Source organism: Rhyacophila brunnea, unplaced genomic scaffold, assembly GCF_057557595.1.
Source record: "Rhyacophila brunnea isolate RB1 unplaced genomic scaffold, BYU_Rbru_1.0 scaffold_15, whole genome shotgun sequence".
In the NCBI taxonomy this organism is placed as follows: Eukaryota; Metazoa; Arthropoda; class Insecta; order Trichoptera; family Rhyacophilidae; genus Rhyacophila; species Rhyacophila brunnea.
In genome coordinates, this window is record NW_028232806.1 from 625,659 (window position 1) to 648,673 (window position 23,015).

Genomic DNA, 23,015 nt, shown 5'->3' on the forward strand with positions numbered 1-23,015 from the left:
TGTCATAGGTTGTACGTATTACATTTCACCATAGCACAGTTCGCTGTGAGCATCTCTGAGTCGTCTCTGATATTGGCAAAATTTATGAATTCAGGAATAAAAACCTCACCTAACCTCACAAATAATCCAGTATATCGGTTATTTTCAAAATTTCCGGTACAACATTTCACAGTAAAGTGTTATACGGCCATCTGCATACGTACAATTTTCCGGACAAGCCCGTCATAAGGATATATGCAGCCACGATTTGTGCACAGTCGCCTTCCATGATCCTATAAACATATCTGATGCTTCGAAATTGGTCTGGTGTCAAATTGGCGTGGCCAATTCGACGTCCGTGTATGGACAGGCCCTATCAAAGAGCTCCGTCCATTTAGATCCCATCAGCGGGCAGTCTTGGGTGGTGAGGTTAATCGGATAGCCACGAATACGCTGGAAGGACAAAGGGAAGTGACACAAGAGCTTTTCTCACCGTCGATGGCTGGATAATAGACAGAGCTATTTCACCGAATGGAGGAAAGTCATAGAGAAGACCTAGGTTTGAGTTGAACTGTAGCACCATTAGAAAAAAGGCACAAGTCGGTTATGGGGAAGCCAGGCGGGAACCGCGCTAATTGTCATAGCCGATTTTGGCAAAATTCATGAATTCAAGAATGAAAACCTAACCTAACCTAACTTAATCTAACCTAAACTAACCCAACCTAACAAATAATCCAGTATAACAGAAATTTTCAAAATGTGTTTGCCGCTGGCTTCCCCATAACCGACTTGTACCGAAAAAAAAATACTATCAATTATTAAAAATGCAGAAAGCATGAATTATTATGACGTCAAAATCAGTTTTATCCTAGTAAAAATACAGTATATTTCACGAACGTTTGTTACAGTTATTTATACGCATTTCTTATAATAGTAATAATACTCATATCAAATATTCATTGAATTTTGCGTAAAAGAAATATAAAATCAATTTTCGTCGCGCACTTTCTCTCGAACGGAGTATAATCGCGGAAAACTGACGTGAAATAAAACACGTCTTGTTACCTAATACTTTCACATACAACCAATATGAAATCTATAAGAGCGATTTTGTTATTTCTCCCACACGCTAACAAGCGATAATAATCTCTATCTGTATCATGTGTAAAGACTATAATTCATTTTGTACAAAAACACCTAAGCAAAAACGGATCAAGCAAATTTGATCTTTATAGAAACGATATAGTTAATTCTGTGATTGTGTGGCCTATAATTTTTGATCCTTTTAAATGTTTAAAATGCTCTTAGCATATCTTCATTTTGTGTTATTTCTATAAATTGCTTTTTTGGAGTATTAAAGTAGTACAAGTCACAATATTTAAATAGGAATAAACGAGTTAAGACCCATTCCACCACATTGTATATGACACATACATAATATCGTCGTTGTTTTGTCAAAAGGGCGAATTAACCAAAATGATATTTTACAAGAGGAAGATTTTTAACTTTTAACGTGTTTATTAATTACCTGTGGATGATTATAAATGTCTAACAAGTTTATAATGAAACTTAGAAAGAATAATGTCTTTATAATAGGCTTTATAATATAATATTTTAAAAAGACCTAATACATTGTAGCATTCGCTTTTTATCCGTAAGGCCCGTTTCAGACGGGACACCGGTGTCGCGCTCGATATAATATAGGAGGTCTTTGTATTCGAATAAACAAGCTTTTGTATTATGTTGATGAACGCCCCAGAGCTAATGAGTCAACGCATAATTTCGCGTTATAAATTAGAACATAAAACTGGCTGCAGTAATAAAAACAAGTGTATCGGCGGCTTGAGAATGTAGCGGCCGACGGAAAAGTGTACCGGACACGCGTTGACTCATTAGCTCTGGGTTTTCATAAACATAATACAAAGTCCCCTTTACTCGAATACAATGGCCTCCTTATCATATACGAGCGCGACGCTGGTGTCCCGTCTGAAACGGGCCTAACACTAAATGGATATTCGCCCTTACGATTATCGTTTTCAATTACTTTCCTGTGGAGATACAAATTCGCCTTTTTTACACAACAAAGCTAGTGAGGTACATACATATTGTTTTTCATTAAAACCTCAATTTCGCCAAAATGGTTGATTCGCCCTTTATACGAGACACGACGATATTTATGCACCAAAAATGATTCAAATAATATGTCACTGCTTTGTACGAAAAGTTATAAGCATTTATGAACTCCCTGTGTATAAACTGTTATTATGTTTAGCAGCGTATCTAATTTAAATATTTTTGACTGACTCGTACCGAAAGCTGTTGAAAAAAGCTTCTTCTATACTCTAAGCTGATGTAACCGGTACAGTGGGCCTATTATATACACAATGCGGCTATCGGCGGTAGTTTATCATATGTATCTATTGAGGCCTTATAATTATTGTTACAATGATTTAGCCTAAACTGTCTATTTTGCTCTAAAAGTTAACACAGCCAAGAGAGGGGCTGTTGAAACATAGCACTTTTTGAGAGTTTAGACTAGTGTTTGCCAAACTTTGTTATTTGACGGCACACTAAGGAAGAGTATTTTGTTTCACGGCACACCAAAAAATTAAATGTACCTATTTTATTTAATATGAATAAACAAAATCATAGTAAGTATTATATTATAGTGTTCACTGTATGTACTAAAATTACGAGATAATAAGAACTTTTTATATACCACGTTTTTAAATTGTCTGTTGAATCATATAAACTTGACAATTCTACGTATTAATAAAAACTTTTTATTGTACTTGATAGAAATACTGAATAAATATTATAGAATGCAGAAATGTCATTTTGACATTTCATATTGATTTCCATAGTAACGCGCCTATATATTAATAATTTAGTAGCTAGGACCCACATAGCAACCAATAATAGTTTTACTTTTTACGGATTTCTTCCGAAATAACTTTTCATACAAAACAGAATTAACTGAAAATGAAATCAATTCTACTTAAAGATGGCTAAAAGTATTAAAAGAATGCATTGTCGTCGTGTTCTGACATATTCTAAAAGTTTCAAATGTCTAGCTAGTCGGGAAGTTAGTTTAAAAAATTGTACTGCACAAGAAAATTCTGTACCGGACAAACAAGAATACGAGCTAATAATAACATGGTAAAATACCTTTGACGCAACTGTATTAAAAAACAAATAGAAATTATCTACTTTTTCTGGATATCGCCAGCGAATAAATCTAGCTAGTATTATTTTTCATAAGAATTCGGTTATAAGTTCGAACATCAATTATTATTACATTTAGTAGACTATGCCAAAAATAACTAAAACTCATTGTCGTATGACGTAGAACTCCGTTCGACTTGTGGTCATAATACCTAAACTCAATTCGATATACCTACCTACTTAAAAGTTATACATATTTTTGTTTTCTATAATAATCAAATTTAAAAAAAAACATTAAATACATTAAAACAATGGACAACAATTTCGCCAGAACATCTAAAACAAGTGTAGAGCTTCATTATAATGATCTAACTTTGGTATGACGTTGTTTCAAAACTATTATTAAACTACATTTGAAAGATAAAAATAATCATTAAACAAAATGACGTATTTCTGCAAATAAGATCCAACCTACACGTGAAATATTATTTTGAGTCAAGATTGATTTAAAATGAGGTAGGTATATGTAATTTTAATTTCATTGAAGACAAGTATCCCATTAGATATTTAAATTAAATAATCACACATCGTATTTATTAAATCAATATTCTCTCAAATATGGAATTTTCTCAGAATTTTAAACGTGTGGGTTGAACTTTGTTTGCAGAAATACTTCCAATAATGAAATAAGATGAAAAACAAAAGTGTTAACGAACGCATACTACTTTATAAGTTTTTTTTAATCATAAATGTGTATCTTTGAATTTAAAAAAATAGATGTTTTAAATAAGTACCTACCACATACCTATCGATTATTTATAATGTACCTATTACATTGAATCTTTCCCATTTGTCGCTAAATGCCTCCAGCGCATCTATTCTATATTATATACACAAGACTGCTATCGGCCGCTATTGGCGGTTATCGAGGATCATATTTTACAACGTTTTTCTTAGCTCGTATTCTTATTTGTCATGTGGTTCTTTGTCCGGTACAAATCTTGCAATTGATTTTTAACTAACTTCCCGACTAGCTAGACATTTGAAACTTTTATAATATATCAGAACACGATGCCAATGCATTCTTTTAATACTTTTAGCCATCTTTAAGTAGAATTGAATTCATTTTCAGTTAATTCTGTTTTGTATAAAAAGTTATTTCGACACCATTATTGGTTGCTAAGCGGATGGCACTAGCAACTAAATTATTACTATATACGTGCGTAACTATGGAAATCAAAATGACATTTCAGTATTATTTCTATCAAATACAATTTTTTTTGATCATTTAAGCTAGCAAGTCAAGTTTATATGATTCAACAAAAAATTTAAAAACGTTGTATATAAAAAGTTCTTTTTATCTTGTAATTTTCTATTGGGATTTTTTAGGCACATGTTCAAACGCATGATCTTACCCCCTACTTCAATTATCGTTTGTCAATGTATGGCTACGGCCGTATGTTGTAGCTTAACCACTGGGAAATGCCAATAGAAATGGCGTATTTCAAAAAAATACTACCTTATTCTTAGGTCAATAATTATTATAAAACAATCACTATTCGTAGGATGTTTTATCACATTTGAATGGCCAAAGACATAGCTTATAATCGGTATCATTAGAATTATCTTTAAATGTGTTAATCGTGCACATTTTTTGAATAATAAAATGTCTTATTCTTGTCACATTTGGGATCACAGAGATAACAAATATATTTTTTTATCGTAAATATTTCACTATATAATGCATTAATTTTACTAATGGTTTTATAAATGCGTTTAAAAATTAATAAATCTAAAAAATCTAAACATCCACTGCACATGGATGTACTGAAATATGACTGTATTCTAAAACATTAGATCGAGAGGTTTAAAAGAATACTATTTTATGTAATAAAAATACTTTATGCACTAATCAAATGTTTAAAATAAATATAAAGGATAATAAGGCATCAAAACTATATAGGTAAATAGATTATCTACAACGTTTAAGGAATGTCCAGGCTTATGCTCTGAAAATACCATAAAATCTCCATTTTGACCTACGTGGCGCATGTGGTCCGTTAAGAAAAGACAAAACTTTGAATTCAAATATTTTAGTTTCGAAAAATGTCAGTTGATCTATAATCATATAACGTGGTAGGTACTACTCATGGCCCCCACAAAGGGGGGCTGGCAGGGCTCTAGCCTGGGGGCCCGGGCTCAGGAAGGGGCCGGCGTGGCGATTCGACCAGATAAGTGGTATAAATACACATCATTCTCTTTAATAGTAAAAAAAGTCACCTGCGGCGCTATTATTTTTCAATATTGTTATTATTTAAAATTATGTGGCTGTACGATTTCATTTTTAATTGTGTATCGATACTCGACAACTCCATAATTCAAATGGATATATTAAAATATACAAAAAACACTAAATATACACATTAATTTTATCGCTTACACCATTTGGTACACCTACTGTAGACCGTCACACCCGTCACACCCGTCAGACTGCCTTTATTTTTAGCCATAGGTAGGGGGGGCCACCAAAGACCCTAGCCTGGGGGCCCGCTTCAGGATGTGGGGGCCATGGTACTACTAATGTTAGTATTGTGAATAATAAAACATTGCAATATTCAATGCAATGACATGTCATTGGTTCAATGTATCAGAAAACTCATTTAATTTAGGAATGAAATATATATTATTATAATTACATAATACTATCATCAGAGACGTCCCACGACAAAGTGCTGCCTCTAGGCAGACTTAGAATGCCATCCCCTATTTTTAGAAGTAAGTACCTAGCTACCTTAAGTATTTTGTTATTTTTGATTATCTTGAACAGCCAATGCTTTTTTTTAAATAACCTAAGTACATACCATAATCTACTGAAAATTATAACATTTTCTCGAAACCTACTCACAAAGCGTTGATACGATGTTTGGAGGACCAAAAATAGGATGGATTGCCAGGATTTTTTATGCCTCCATAATTTTTAAACGATAGCCGAGCGGCTTAATCGTCGGCCTATAATGTCGTTAGTTCATAATATTTTATATTTGTATGATTAAATTATAGTTTGTTAAGTTCTTAAGAACCCACGATGGGCGCGTGACACCCACGAGCGTCAACATATAGCATCGTGTGTCCCATGTTAGAATCCTGGGTCTCACAAGTACACATAATATTGTTGTTCAATTATTAGTGTTTGGAGTCAGAGTATTGACCTAATAGGTTGAGCAAGTGGCTGACATCCATTTCTCTTAAAAGCAAACATCTGTCAATGCAAACCTTCACTCCGTGGAGCCCCATAATGGCCCATTATGGTCCCATTAGCATCGGACACGGTCAAAAGAAAGAATTAGTTTAAACTAAAATATCGGCACTTTCTAACAAAGCGATCGCATCGCCTGCTCCTTAGAAATCCTCCACTACTCTTAACAGTTGTAATATTCGTGTTCATTCCTTTATTTGCCGCCCCTAAGCAACACATAACCTACCTGTTCCCATGGGACATCATTGATTATTCATTATATATCAGCTGGGATTGATCCACTCCAAGTATATTAGTCTATGAATCCACTGTTGTATGAAGGTCTACCTAGAGTCGTCAAAATGTATTGATACTTTGAAATATTGATATTTTTTGACCGATACTCCATTTATTTCGATATGACAGCCCTATGTCTACCTATACATTGTTTCTAGATCCCTAGTTCTTCACTGCCAAGTAGCTCAGGGGGTTTTAGGACGACCCTGTTGTTTAGTCCCCCTTTGATAGCACTGCCTGTTAGGCGACCCCAATCGCATCGCATACTTTTGTCTGATTGTTAATCCATCGATTTCTTTTCTGGTCATTACAGCTGTTTTCAATGACTACATAAATACAGAAATGACTGTAAAACAGCCAGTTCCAAACAGTATACTTATCAAAAGACATATAATATACAGGCATACTGCAACTTACTGTCTTTTCAAAACATATATATGCAAAACAATACCTGTAGACTTACCATTTCATCATAGCTGCGGACATCATTGTGGCAATCTACTGACCTAAAAATCTTTTCAATCTTATACATAGGTACATATCTATGTCCCCAATCCTGGCTACTAGCCTTTATAATACATACAGTAGGTATTATTAAATCGCAGCCGTGACTATTTTGATAGTAGAATAGCTTAGCGGTTTGTGGAAAATGCAGTAGGTAGGTAATGTAAATGGGGAAATTAGGTTTTCATTGCCAGGGAACACTGGGACATTAATATTTTGTTTGTAAACCTATTCTATTCTAATAAATACAATTTAAGTGCTTGTCTGTGATTTAAAATATTTGCCTTTAGATCAGTGTATTTTCACAAAGTCTAAGCACAAGATATTTTAATGTTTGTTTGTTCCATTATAACTCAACAACTACTAGACCTATATCAGTGAGACTTCCACAGCCTGTAGATTAGTGTTGGTCTCAATTAGAAGAATTTCATCAACTCTGTATATAAAAGAACCTCATAAATAATACACTTGCAACAATAAAATTGTCAGATAGCATCTCAATAAAGGTCCTCAAAAATAACTAACTAGGTAAAGTGGTCAGATAACACCTGCAGAATAGTCAGGTGAGGTTTGGGTAAATGGGCATAGGTATGCCTAGAACCATTGTCTCATTGTTATCCTATTCATTTGAAAAAATCCAAAATCGAATCTGTCCAGCGCATCTATTTCATACATAAGACTCCTTTCGGTCTTTACGGCAGCTAACTAGGGTAGGAAAGTATCGAATTATTAACACTTATTGTAACAATTACAATAAGTTAGCCGTCTGAACTGTCAAAACCGTCTATCTCACTCTAAAATTTATCACAGCCAAGAGAGGTGCTGTTAAAACATAGCACTTATTGTAACAATTACAACTACATTATTGTAATGTTGCAATAAGTGCTAATACTTTCCTACCCTAGATAGCGGACGAAAGCAGTCTTGTGTATAGAATAGATGTGCAGATATTGGTGTCCATATTTCACATAAGTCGCAGGCTGTCATTTAATAATAAAATAAAAATAAACATTAAATCGTTTTAACATATTTTTAATTTGATATAGTACATTACTTGCAAGGGTTTGGAATGATATAATTTTGTTTTAATAACATTTACATAAAAACAATAAAATCATTATTAAATGGGTAAATTATACAACAAGAAAATAATATCAGACCTTGCCTGAGATAAAGGGTTACGATAATTCAAATTTGTCATTTAACGAGAGAAAATCTAAAATAACTGGGCACCAAGCACTTGGATGTAAATACTTTTACTTTTACTACAAAAAGTCAAGTAAACTGAGTTCGTTTTTAACCATTTCATAAAAAACTCCTCTACTATAATAATATAGGTACTTTCTTTCCTATAGCAACATTATTGATTAAATTCAAGTACCAATGATAAAGGAAAGGAATAGGGATAATTTTATATCACTGCAAAAATTGCCTATCAAAAAATTCAGGAAATCGAACTGGGAGATTCTATAATGCCTCCATACAATCCATTTAAAGTATTCTGACTACCCTGCTTTGTTCAAGAACTTTACAATATCGGTATGATCTGGTTTTAACCTTATAATCTCACAATAATCATAGTAAAATTATTATTTAAATGCTCGAAGTGGAGTAGTGCTAAAATTTCATATTATAAATCAGTGGTTCGCAGATTTGATTCTTGCAGTTGGGTCAAATTCATATGTTGTTTTTTTTAATGTATAATTTGATTCAAAACGAATACCCAATGTGTTAAATGAATGATTAAAAGGGGGTGTTGTACATTCAGATAAATTCCACACCATGTAGACCCATATAGTCAACTTTTGACCGAAAATGATTAATCAACCTATGTTTATTTTTCAATTATTTTTAAATTTCTCTCCGTAAATGACAAAACACATACAAGTATATTATAGTATTAGTATTTTTAGATCTATTTTTGTAAAGCATTGGGGTAAATAACAATATATTTGGTTAAATAGTGTACAAAAATACAGCATTGATTGTTTTTAGTTGATAATACAATACAAAATGGGATTGAAAATAAAAATGATTGCGATATCCCAGATTGATTTTACATAGCTACACAATAATGAAACATTATTTTGATTTACAATGTTACATACAGCTTTATTGACAGTGAAATTATACCTACTGCTAAAAAGTGGTATCTGACATTCCATAAAAAATATTTTTACAGACTTTTTTGAGTATTAAAACAGTTTTAAGAGAGGACTAGTAAATAGGTTAACATCTACATTAATTATTACATCATCTTTGATTTTTTTGCAAGGTTTTTTATTTAGGTCAGACAGGCAGAAGCTTTATTACCGGGTATATAGAGTACATACATTCATGGAAAACCGGCAAGATAGATTTATAATTCGCCAGGCACCTTATAACGTAGGCACCATATTGTAGATCCAACTCATTGTTGGGCTGTTAAAACCTCTTTTGTGAGATAAAAACAGTTTTAAAAGCATAATAAAATCTCTGAATGACCTGATATATGTAAATAATATGTAGTGGCAGAATCCTCGTCATCAAACTCATGTGACGACTATGTACATTGGAGGTATTACGGTAATAAAATAAAACATTTTACATTAGATGTTTCTACATAAATAATGATTTATCCATAATGCGGAATAATCTAATCTAAAAAAAACAGGTTATAATACTAAAAAAACCATTTTAACAAAATTGTCACATCAGAGGTTTTAACAGGTCAACGAAATTTGATAAGGATCATTGGCTTAACCTCATTTAGCAAGTTGAGATAAATTAAATAGATACCTACCACAATTTATTTTAATGCAATTGTAGAATGGTGTCAGATTCTTGTGGCAGTGGACACAGCTCATTTAAGTGTTGGTATCATTACTTTTAAATAACACTGACACTGTTGACTTAGTCGTGGCCGCAATGCCAGAATAATCTGTCCTATCTCTACTAGCGGGAGAAACTGGATTTTATAATGAAAGAAGAGGTAGAAAAGTACTCAAGAACAAAATTATAAACAAATTTCAAAAAGAAAAAATAAAATGGTGGTAATTACCTTGCAACTAATACCATATAAAAAATTACATCAATATTAAATGTACATAGCGTAATGACAAAGTTAGATCAATTTTGAAATGCCAGTTAACCTCCTTTAGCATATAAATACAATTTTCACCACGGCGCAACTTTGTATTGCGTACGCCGTCACATTAACAATAATCAACTATCCAATAATTTGTGTTTTTTTTTATTATTATATAATATTAAAATTAATCCATACAAGTAAATATTTACCTTTTAACATGTAAAAATAAATCTTTACCACATTAAAAACTAAGTACTAAATTAATAATATCGTAATATAATAACTATGTTATGCTATGCATATTTCATTATCTGTATGAAATTATTGATAACTATTTGAGGGGCTTAATGGACAAACGGCCCCAGCCACAAATTTTGCTTTTGAATTTAAATCTAAAACAACCATTATTTCAAAAATTAAAAAATTAAAAGAGCCAACTTTTTATCGAACACCAAATTAAATCTAACCCACATTGGGATTTCTGCAAGTTCCGTTAACTGGCTTAATCGTAAGAATGCTGTGACTTTCTACACGGTTCAAATCCTCAGGTTAGATCTTCCGACCCTCCTTTTCCCTTCCGGTATATTAATGAGAAGATTCAGGTGGTTGGCTCGGCTTAGGTTAGATTAATCTTCTACCGTCCTTGAAACATGAACTGCCAATCCAGCATGTGAGACAACACGGAGGGTAATATATATTACGACGAATATTAAATAATGTAAAAAATATGAATTTTAAAATTCAAATAAACAATTAACACAACATAATAATATTATGTGTATTTTTTTACTGTCTGATTCTAAGATTATATTATGGGCCTCCACAGAGTGCAGGCTGTTTTAACGAATTTTTGTATTTACGAGAAGTGGATGTTAGCCAGTTGCTAATTACTGGTTGCTATTAGACCCATACTATCGGTCCAAACACACATTAAAAAACATCTGGGATTCAAACTTGGGACCCACGGCATTATAGATGTTACCCACTCAGCTACCGTGGTTAATAATAATTAATAAATAAAATTATATGTAGAGAAAATGTTTTGTTTTACTGTAGTTATAGAAACACGCCTGAAAATGCGACATGGACTGATTGTCTATTGAGCCCTCATTTTATTTTCTTCAGTAACAAAACGCACAAATGTACTAAGTGACATATCACGAATAATCACAAGTTTTCTAGTTGATAACTGAACAATTAATTGCAAATAATTAAATAAAAAAGATTCAGACGAAATAAAATATACGTTTATGTTCCTTTCAGAGTTTTGAATTGAGCACCCTTTAGCTAATTTCATACATACAAAAAAAAACAAGATTTTAAGCACACTCGTGCATACAAACTAAATGCAACCATCAGTTTTATCTATGTAATTCAGTTGATATTCACAAAATAAATGTAACTTAATGAACTGATGCACACAGGTTTTGGTTCAACATTGCCAATAAAGAAAAAAATGGAGTGACGGTGCTTGCTTGACACTTTCAACTGAAGTTGGCACAATTGCCATCACTGTCAAATAAACGATACAACAATGACAGACGTACGTAATGTAAAATGTCTGTGTGCCACATCGAGAAAGCAATTTTGTTAGATTTTATGAGTTTAGATTAGGTCACATTGATTCTCTGTATGCCGCCTTAAGCCCATCATCTTAAATTCACAAAAGCATCCGTGATCTACAGATCGACAAACAATAATAAATTTGCATTTTCCTGAAACGCATTTAATTTTTTGACCAAACTAATCTCAGTATAACGATATTTGGTCACTTAGTACAGATGTACGGATGTAAACATTTCTTAAGATTCTAACAAACTCCAGATTTATTTGCAAATAAGAAGAGATTTTTAATAAAATATATTATATATAATATTGCACGAGTACACTGAACTCCCCATTTACACGGTAGATACGTTCCACGCGATACCGTGTTAAAAAAAAAGTGTAAATAAAGTATACACTAAAATACTTTAAAAAATCAAAGGTAACAAATATTATTCACTATATTGTTTTAACACATTCTGGCCAAATTGGGTAAAAAAAAAACCGTGTGAAAAGAGAGTTCAGTGTAAAGTTAAAAACAGAGTGAATCAAAACAGCAAAGAAAAGCAACAAATTTGTAAGAAATCTTTAAGTCGTAAGAAAAGAATTAACGAATTTTATTTGTAATGCATAATTTTGGAATCGAGAGACATGCTTGCACTACCTACAGAAGTTTAAATAAAAAATATATTTTTATTTGGCTATACATGTTTTATTCGTTCAGTGTTAATCTATGTGGAGCATCATTCTTTTTCACTCCGAAAGTGTAAAACTAACGTAACCTCGATAGTACCATAGGTTCCACCAAATTGATACATTCCACTGAAGTGAGGTGAGTAAAATGTATATTGCTTTCTAAATTCGACTAAAGTTCTGTTTAACTTGCCTTGTAGATTATTAATTAATAATTTGTAATGTTCATAATATGATAAAATAGACTGTGATGGATGTTTGGTACAATATCAATTTCAGAAGTCGCAGATCGAATCCCACATCCGACAAATAGTATAGGGCTAATACGTTAAGAAAATGATTGATAAGCATGTGAAAAAAACAGATAAAAAACAACTCCGCAGCGTTGCAAAGATCTACATCGTATCGTGACTAATAATGAAGAAAATTAATCGAATTAAAGACATTTAAATAACTCTGTTGCTTTCCTTCACTGTTTCACTTCAGTATATTTAAAAAAAATAAGCAAAATAATAATTAATTACAAAAATAAAATGCATCGAATATCTACTCTTTACATATATTTTAACATTTAGAAATATCATAAAAAAACTGCCGTTTTGAAGTAGTTTAAGCCATGCTCAATTTAAATAATAACTATTATTGCTGTCAAAAGAAAGGCATGTTATAATATATATATATATATGTTAAAAATTACTTTATAAACATAAGTAATATATTAATACTTGTAGCAGATTCTGATTGATATCATCAATTACATAATATTATTATATATATTTTACGTACTAATATAAAATTGCACAATTTATTAATAGAAACGTAAATTATGTAAAAAAAAACACACTATACAAAAATTTATTAGCTAACGAATGATTATAATTATTAATGCTATAAAACAAGGCGTTCCTAAAAATTAAACTAACAATAATTTTAGACGCGAGCATTGTAAACACGCCTCGTCGTAAAAATATTTCACTGACGAATCATTACTCCGTTGATTGTTAAAAATAATAAATTTGAAACAAATTTGTGTAACCTTAGACGGTACAGCACGTTATCATTATATTATATCACGGGTGATTTGTAAGTACCTACGAGTATTGTTACAATTATTAATATATTAACTCCGTAACGTCTAGTTTAATATAAAAAAAAAAGAAAAATGCAGCGATTACGCACAATATGGTCATACATTTTAATCAGTGTGGTCCAATTTTGTTTTATCTACATTCTACGACTACTCTTCATTTAAAGGTGCATTCCTTACATTTCGACACCGTTACTTTTACATTCTAATGAGTTTTAAATACATTATTTCATTACTTATCATACTCGGTAGAATAATGACGGAGGTGTTTTGTACCATAAACTAAATTTAGATTCTATAAGACAACCATAGACTCGCTATTTTTTATTCCATTTTCGAAAAATATTTTTTACGAGTGGCGCCCAACGTGGGGCTGAAATTTTCGACATTATCTTAAATACGGTAATCAAAAATAAATCAAGATAATATAATTTATATAACTCATAATTAGCTGTCAAACCATAAATGACTAAACCTAAGAGGTATTGTAAATTAAGCAACTGTAGTACACGCCAAAAATGAAATTATCTTATTAAAATCGCATGAGGTATTATTCGACATGCGTATCAAATCACGTACCTACCAATATTTATTTCTTTTTTTTAGCTTAGTTACCTTACCTCATGGGTTCATTTATTATAATTATAGCGCCCGTACACGTGCATGGATTTACTGCCAGCAATAGTGCATATATCGCGGCCATAACAAGAAAATGTACATGTAAACATGTATTATCCTGCAGTTGGCAAGATTGCATACATGAATCAAAAAAGTACAGAAGCTTCTGAATTACTCACTGTCAGCAGTAAATCCATGCACGTGTAAAGTTAGTTGTGAAATAAAATTATAATACATAATTTAAGATGATTTAGGTATGAAGATTCCTAGTTCATTGCAATAAGTTCCAATATATAGGTACAGTAAAAACAAAACAATGATTCGGTTCGTGGATTGTATGCGTACGAATACGTATACCGTTGTCAGCGCTACGAGTACATCGACTGGCAAGTTATTAGTAGCACTAGTATGGCTAAACATCCGCACGCACACCATCGACTGACCGAATCATTGTTTTGTTTTTACTGTACTTCATTAAGTTGAAATGACTTGAGAGAATATAAAACCTTGTGTTCAATTTGCAACAATACAAACTGAAGAAGGATTTAAAAGTTACACCTGTAACAAAGATAGATTTATCACGAACAAAAACAAAATAAATCATTTTGCAAAGCTGTCTGTTACTTACTAGATAATAAAGTAATAAATTCAGTAGATACATAGTATAATATAACCTCGACAAAACATAATTTTACCGGCCATTATTTGATGGGAAAAAAAACAAACGACTACGTTAATTAACTTATTTTAAAATGTATATCAAATCTATATTGTCACATTTTACGCAAGACACTTCTACAATATAATATCATTTTTCAAAAATAATCTCAAAATATATTCTTCAATAAATTGATTTTACATTACGATTATTACGGTTAATTTAGCGAGATTACAGTTCAATATGTCAAAATTTGATTGTATTTTAACGATAATATTTCCGGGGAGCACGTATAAACAGATAACGGTCAACATCCATAGATGACGTCACTTTTCAATATTTTTTGATACCTCAGCCCATCGACATACTTTGTCACAAAATAGTTTACACCCTATGCTTGAATTACGTCACATAATTCATTAAAACCAAATTCGTTGAAAATGATCCGATTTCAGTTGTCACATAAGATAAATTATAGTTGTGACGTCACATTTTCTACAAAGTCCACCCATTCCCAAACCCCTTGTCAAAAATCATCATATAATTTCTGACTCCTCGCTTTTCAGGGTGTAACGTCATATGACTACTCAGACACATTAAATGCCCATCCATGGAATATAAAAAACAATGACATGTAATAGAAATAACGCAAAGAAAATTTTAAAATGATATTTAAATATTTATAACTCCACATATTATATATTATTTATTTTTCAATACAACCATTCCGTTAACTCTAACAAATAATGCACCACAAATTTGGAACCGATTCTTCTATGGTAAGTACACGGAATTTTTTGTAATTATCAACGTAGATATATAGCAAAACATTTTATGACGAATCAACACCTTCCGAAGGGCCGCGGATAGACATGAGCCAAAGAACTCATTGATAGTGTAACTAGTGCATTGAGCATGGTTGTTGTACATAATTACATGTTCCATCATAGCATTGGAATGAAGGGTTATTCGTTGATTCAAAACATCTCGTCTCGCAATGGCCTCACTGACACTATTGTATGATATGACCTCGATATGGTATCCGGCAGCCGAGCCACCCATCAGGGCCTGTTGGCCAGCTCGTCCATGCGACATCTGACGGCCATTTCAGCAACCTCCAGACTATTGTAATCCAGTTCTTTTACCAAGCAGAGAACGGCCGATAGCAAGTTTGAGTTCTGGAAGAAAATATTCAATAACATGGAATCAATTGTACATAATGCAATTTATAGAAGAACGTGAGCCGATTATTATTTATTATTAATTGTTTTCGGGATCGTGACCCTCATGATTTGGCCTTCACGGATTGGCTCCATCCATCTCAGCATTAAGCGACATCCATCACAATTTGATCCGTCGATCTGCTGTCTCTTGTCCTCTTCTAGCTTCGACCTGACCAAAAACATGAGACTTTCCAGATTGATAAGTCAATTGATTGATTTTGTCGGGCAAACAAATCCTACTACAGAGACGCTTCAGATTGTGATCTTCTCTCAAAGAAAGCATCCTGCATCCAAAACAAAGTATAAAATGGCAATCGAGACTAATTCAGGTCTAGAGAAATTCGCCCAGCACAACCCATCAACATTCAACCCAAAGAGAGCAATGTCGCTATCCAACCTCCATTTAGAAAGGACCCAGAAACAAAAATATAACACTTTATCGCAAGTAGCTTACTCTGGTCATTGGTCGTCTGGTGAAGCCTTTATGGTCAGACATAACAGCCGATGCGATCTGCCCCGTCGAGCCCAAGTTTTCTCTCTCCTTTGCCGAGCTGACGATGCTGTCTCTCTCCCACTGTTCTTGCTGACTGGTGTGCTGCCTATTGGACGCCTGTTGGTGCTGGTTCTGTTGCTGGTAGTACTGTTGCTCTGACTGCAGATTTTGACTTGAATACCTGAATTAATTAATGATTAGCTTTAGTGCCTTCAATAACAAAAATAAGATTTATAAAAACTCACACTGATCATTTGCAACTGTCAGAAAGAGAGAGTGTTACATTGTACTAACCTTGGAATTTTGTTTATATTTACTAAAAAAGTACTTTTATGGACTTAAACAAGTTTAGGTGTTATAACGGTTTTAAAATAGGACAATTAAATAGATTCCCATCTACATTAAGGTGAACGCTCAGCCTACCAAAGGCACCTAGTGGAAAAATACAATTGCGAAATACAAAATGCAATTTGAGACAATTTATTAATTATTATATTATATATTATTAAAAAACATTAAGTATAACGACGATGGCCGCGCGGCTAAAGCGTCGGCCTATAATGTTGTGGGTCTCAGATTCGAATCCTGGATCTGGCAAGTACACATATTGTTTTTCAATTTGTGTAGAGTCAGAGTATGGACCTAATAGGTTGAGCAAGTGGCTGACATCCATTTCTCATAAAACCAGAAATCTGTTAATACAAAAACCTCCACTAAGGCCCATATAATCTTATTAGGATCGGATATGGTTGATATAAACGTTATATAAAATTCGAATTCATTAAAAAATCCCATCTTTTTATAATATATTATTTTATGATTATTATGTTAGAATATAATCATCAATTTAAATTTTATTTTTTATTTAAAAAAAAAATTCTAAAAAAACAAAAATCTCTATAACTTGAAAACCTTTTTATTTATATCCAATCTAATAATTATTAAGGCATGGTCACAACATTAAAAATATACATGAATAATATGAGACAGTCTAGTAAGGAGCGATCAAATTGAAATTTTACCGATCAGGACGCTCGTAGTAGGCCTCTCCGTGCTGTGATTGGGGCGAGGTCATGTCGATGGAGTGTCGGGCGCTCTGACTCTGCGGCTGCTGGCTGCGGGATCGTTCCTCTCCGCCATTAGACACGTATTCTTGCTGAAAACAACAACCGATAAACTGTAAGTAACATAATATGGTTCAGAAACGTGGACATTCGCTGCCAACAATTCCCAGAAGCGGCACATAGTCAAGCGAAAAAACGTGCAGAAAATATTTGTTTCTAATATTACGATGGTATCTAGCAACCCTATTAAAATTTTCTCCTTAGTCCTTCACCACATCCTTGGGTGGATCATACGAACACGGCAACTCCAAGAATCTCTGTTACTCACCAGTCTAAAATCATGAGCTCTATAAAATCACTGAGCCTGACGTCATCAAATTTATCAAAAACTAAAACCTCCTGACATCAATTAATAGGTAGGTCAGTGCACAATGTTGAATGTTTTGAGAAAATCTAATTTAATAAACGGATTGATTGAAATTCAATAGTCGAAATGGACATACAACACATGTACATATTTGAATGAAACGATATCTTCTCAAATGCCCTATTTGGATATGCAATATTATAGCTCAATAACACATTGTTAAGAAAAATCTTTTAAGAAACCTCCTTGAGAGGTGGCTGTGGTCCACATCGAATTGTAGAGCTAATGAGATGTAATATCGATTGTACGAGAAGACCACAACATATTCAATGGTGTCCTAGTACTGGGGGTCAACAACTGAAAACTAACTAGATTTGAGTATACTACGAATTACGGAATAAAGATAATATTGAACTTAGAAAAAACAAAAAAAAAACTTAGAAAATAAAAAAGATAAGAAGAAAAACTAATAATGACATCTATTCTTATATAATGTTAGAGGCTTTCACGGTTGTTTTTTATCGTAGTAGATTTTTGGGTTTCCACCGTGTGTCCTTCTTCCTTCTTTACTCGACGTTTCGGGCTCGTTGCAGAGGCCATTATCAAGAGATGATATGTTTTATGATGAAAATGTAGTGTAGGTATGTGAATGTAAACATTGCTCTAAGAATGTCAAAAGGAATCCGATTAGCTAAGAGCAAACGTTACTCAAAGTAATCTGTCAATCGTTACGACCAGAGATACCGGCTCAAATATTGGATTTTGCTGATAGAAAGGAAGCCATGACGTTTTTAACCGTAATCCATCATCCCTATTAATATTTTCAGAGTTTCTATGGATTTCAATGGCCTCCTTTACCAATCGTGCAAAATATCCTTTATTCCGACCCAATATTTTGGTTTCACTTGGAAACGTCGAGTAAAGAAGGGAGAAGGACACACGGTGGAAACCCAAAAATCTACTACGACATCTATTCTTATTCTAAATTTCAATTAAATCAATGTTTTAAAATAGAGAACTTTTATAATAATAGATATACTAATGCACTGGTATAGTTTGGTTTGTGTTACGAATCAAAATATCACTACATGCTGGGTAAATAAATTGGAATTATAAAAACCCATATACCATGCGTTAACTAATGAATAAAGGTGTTTTTCTCCGCATACATACAATCATTATGATAATTGACAAGTAAAAATACATTCAAGATACGAACGGATGAAGAAGCAGACAAAAGAAATTGCAATGATCTTGATATCTATCTCACTCTGCAAGTGGATGGGATACAGTAAAACCCTGTTAATTCGAATTTACAGACATAAGATTTGAAAAAAAACTCAAATTACGAATTACAGATTTAGTATGCATTTCACCTTGTGCTTGTCGTACAAAACTTAAAACAGATTATAACACAAAATTGAACAACAGTCGCGATTGACTGCTTAAAGCGTCAATTACATTGAGCTACTTTACGAGCTGTTTGTTGGCGAATTCAAAAGCGGGTGATTCAGCTACTGCGATTGTGATGATGACACACAAAACTTTCCATTCGCTGAGAAGCCACAAGCCAGCGACTATTTTGACAGAACGTAGTTCGTTTTTTTACCGGGAGGTTGCTACTGCGTTGACCGGCTTTCAACTTTTCTCAGTAGATTGTTTACAATCTGCTTGTTAGCTTGTTCAATGATGACACTGGGCGGCTTTACAAGCAGACTGTAAATTCGCCAACAAGCAGCTCGTAAAGTAGCTCAATGTAATTGACGCTTAAATAATGTATTATAATTTAATGATTGTGGAATTCAATAAAATAAATAAATTTGAATATTACTAGAATTTTCATTGTTTCTAAGAGAACACCATAATAAATTTAAATTTTCAATAAACATCAAACTGTATTTATGATAACGGTATTTTACTGTAACTGCTTACCAACAGTGGTGAAGGGTGGAGGTAGGCTGTGGTGATCCGAAGTGCACACTAAACTTTGTCAGTTATACTTATTTGTTTCCATTGAACTAAAAATACAAATTGCAGATGGTATTGGTTTAATGTGTGCACTATTCATGTCGATCTCCACAGCCCAGATCCATCCTTCACAGAGATACCCTAAAACCCGCTGGATGAGAAGTGGAGGATCTAGCATTCTTCTTTAGCTGAATCTACACGAAGCGATCTTAAACAATCATGACAGAGGATAAACAGTCATTATTTGTCAGTCGTAACCACACAGTAAAATGCTGCGACAAGCCAATAAGCAAATTGTAGTATGTATACCCACCTTGAAATAGCACAATCAATATGGCACAAAATATATTGTTCTACCAAAGTAATCGAGCAATAAAAAGCAGTTATGGTGAACTATTATACATGGTGAGCATGCAAGTGAATTGTAGTGAGAAGAAAACATGTTATGACATTTAAATACACCCAATTTTCTTTTATACACATTATTGTATCACTATGTGTTCATCGTTACATTATTCAACGCGTGTTTCATTTATAATTCCTTGGTTTGAAGCAGGCTTGATTTTGGGTCTATTGTCTGGGCCCCGCATCAGTTGAAGTACGGCCTAATAGTGGAGGGTACAAAATATTTTTTTGAGACTACTTGAAGCCGTATGGATACTATCCATGGCTTTATCCGACTAACTTTCTATAGGGTATGCTTACATCCCATCCCGTACTGTAAAATTTCATAAACCTTTTACCTGCCATTGGTAATGTCAATTGGGAGGGCAATGACCGAGTTCAATCAAATCACTTTGGATATTGATATATTCCACTTACGTGAGAACGAGTTTTAAATTGGGTTTACTAAGTTCACAAGGTATGTCATATTAAATTTAAATGTGGTGAACACAAAGTAATACAATTAAAAATAAAGATATAAAAAAAAAAACTTTTAATTGAGTTGTATAAAAATTATTTTCATACATCCATCGATTGATATTATCTAATTTACCTAGAATGGTTGTATTGTAGAAAATAGAATTGTTGCTCCATGCATGTTCCTCATAGAGTTATGAAAAGAAGCCCACAGCCATTCAACCACCACCTTAGCCATTAATCCAGCCATATCATTTGATGTTTAAATATTGGATTGAACACAAGACATCTAACCACTGTGGAGTCCAATTTTTGAAACAAGCAGTAAGATAAAATATGAAAACTTGCTTGAAAACGCGAAATAGCTTGAAAAGTAAGCACGATGCTTCGAATGGTATCCAAAAATTTTTTGCCGTACAGTCAAAACCATATTAATGTGAAGCGAGCGTAAGAGTTTGCATTATATTTTAGTCTATGGAGTCCATAACAGCTGAAGTTAACATGTAAACAAGAAAATAACCTACAATATGGAAATGACAATATTATCATATTTTATTAGTAACCGTTATAGTAGCATTGATAAATGACTTATTCTTAAAGTACATAGCTAATTTATGCTTGATGAAGCAATTTATGTCAATTATTTACCTCATAGGTACCTAATATTGATATTACAATCTTAAGGCTATACCTCAGCTGAGGCATGGTCTAAAAAGATCGTAACTATGCGACGCGCGAATTGTGCTAATGACGCGTGACGAATGGAACATAATTTGTCATAAAAATTCAACATGCGTCCATTTAGTGTTATGTTTATTGTTACATTAGTAATAATAATAATATATTAATTGACATGTTTTCTTTTTCGAGTTCATGCATAACATTTTTAGTCATCTTTCCACGATATAAGAATATATTCTTATGACGCCATCACAAAAAAATCAACGTGCTCTCACCTCAAATGCCACTCGGCGATTGGTGACGAATGCGAAATTTCGTCCCACCTATTGTTGAAAATTATTTTACGTTTCACTTATATTATGCTCTTAAATATGAGAATGTAAACAGAACTGATATATTTTACAAACTATGTATGTAACTATTTTTCAAAATAACAATAAATACTTTAATAACAATTTAAATACATGATAACACTTCCACCGATAATATTTAAAAGCAAAAAAACAATACATAACAGAGCCTTACGATGTTACGTTGCAACATTCAATCTGTTTTCGATCTGTCAAAATTAAAATGGATGATCGCCAACGACAAACTAGCGCCTCTACCGAGGAAGCGTGTGAAACTCATAAACCTCCGTGAATTTTAGATGCAGTTGTATAAATCGAAGCAATGTGCTTGAATAGCTTAGATACTGCTTGTTTCAAAAATTGGGCTCCTGGTGGATGGTTTGCCAACTCTTAAGAGTCCAGACATAGACAGCGGTCGAGTAGTCAGTAGAAACATGGCAAAACACAAGCAATAGTATTAATGTAAATAAGAAATATGTTTTTTTACCACGGTAAGTTGAGGCTGTCAGCGGAGAAGTGGTGTAACTCCATAAAGTCAAGTATAACAGCCAATTCATATTATATCATCCACTCTCAGCAAAAACCACACATATAAATACGGAACATTTTAATATAATGCCTTCTAACTTTCCACCTGCTGTATCTCAATATTTAAGGGGCTGAGGATTAAATGAATACAACTGACACATGGTTATAAAATGAGTTAGTAATGAGTAGTTATGTAACTACTTAGTATGAAAGAATATAGAATATATCTCACATATATTTTTCAGGAAAACACCTAAAAAAAATCGGTTTTTTCACAGAAACAGATTTATACAATTCCTGGGTAAAAAAATGTTTTCCTGGATCGTGGGAAAAAAAATCTATTTTGCTCAGAAAACTGGATGGACAGAAGTTGTCGACTTTTTCTAAACAACACTTTAAATCACAATCTAATAACAAAAATAAATCAATATGTCGCTTATTTCCACCAAGAAAATATGGTCACTGTAAGCATATCGCATCAACATGCATAGCAACCGTTTATGAGTAGAATATTTTGGTTCAACTTCTTATTTTTCAGATACTAGAAACATTAAAAACCGTAAAGAAATATCAATATTTTTTCTTGGAATAGTAATAATGGTTTATTTAATAACAGTATCTCATGTACA

At 32.9% G+C, this 23,015-nt stretch overlaps 1 protein-coding gene across 2 annotated transcripts in view; it reads right to left on the minus strand.

Moving 5' to 3' along the window:
- Positions 1–14,800: 14,800 nt before the first annotated feature.
- LOC147074738 (uncharacterized) overlaps positions 14,801–23,015 on the minus strand; it is a 53,005-nt gene continuing 44,790 nt past the window's right edge. For both annotated transcript variants that reach the window (XM_085942571.1, XM_085942572.1), the window contains 3 exons: positions 17,590–17,723; positions 16,529–16,748; positions 14,801–16,029 (listed from right to left, as the gene is read on the minus strand). In XM_085942571.1, coding sequence (XP_085798697.1) covers positions 15,913–16,029; positions 16,529–16,748; positions 17,590–17,723 — 471 coding nt within the window. In that variant the 3' untranslated portion in view covers positions 14,801–15,912. The remainder of the gene's footprint in view (positions 16,030–16,528; positions 16,749–17,589; positions 17,724–23,015) is intronic.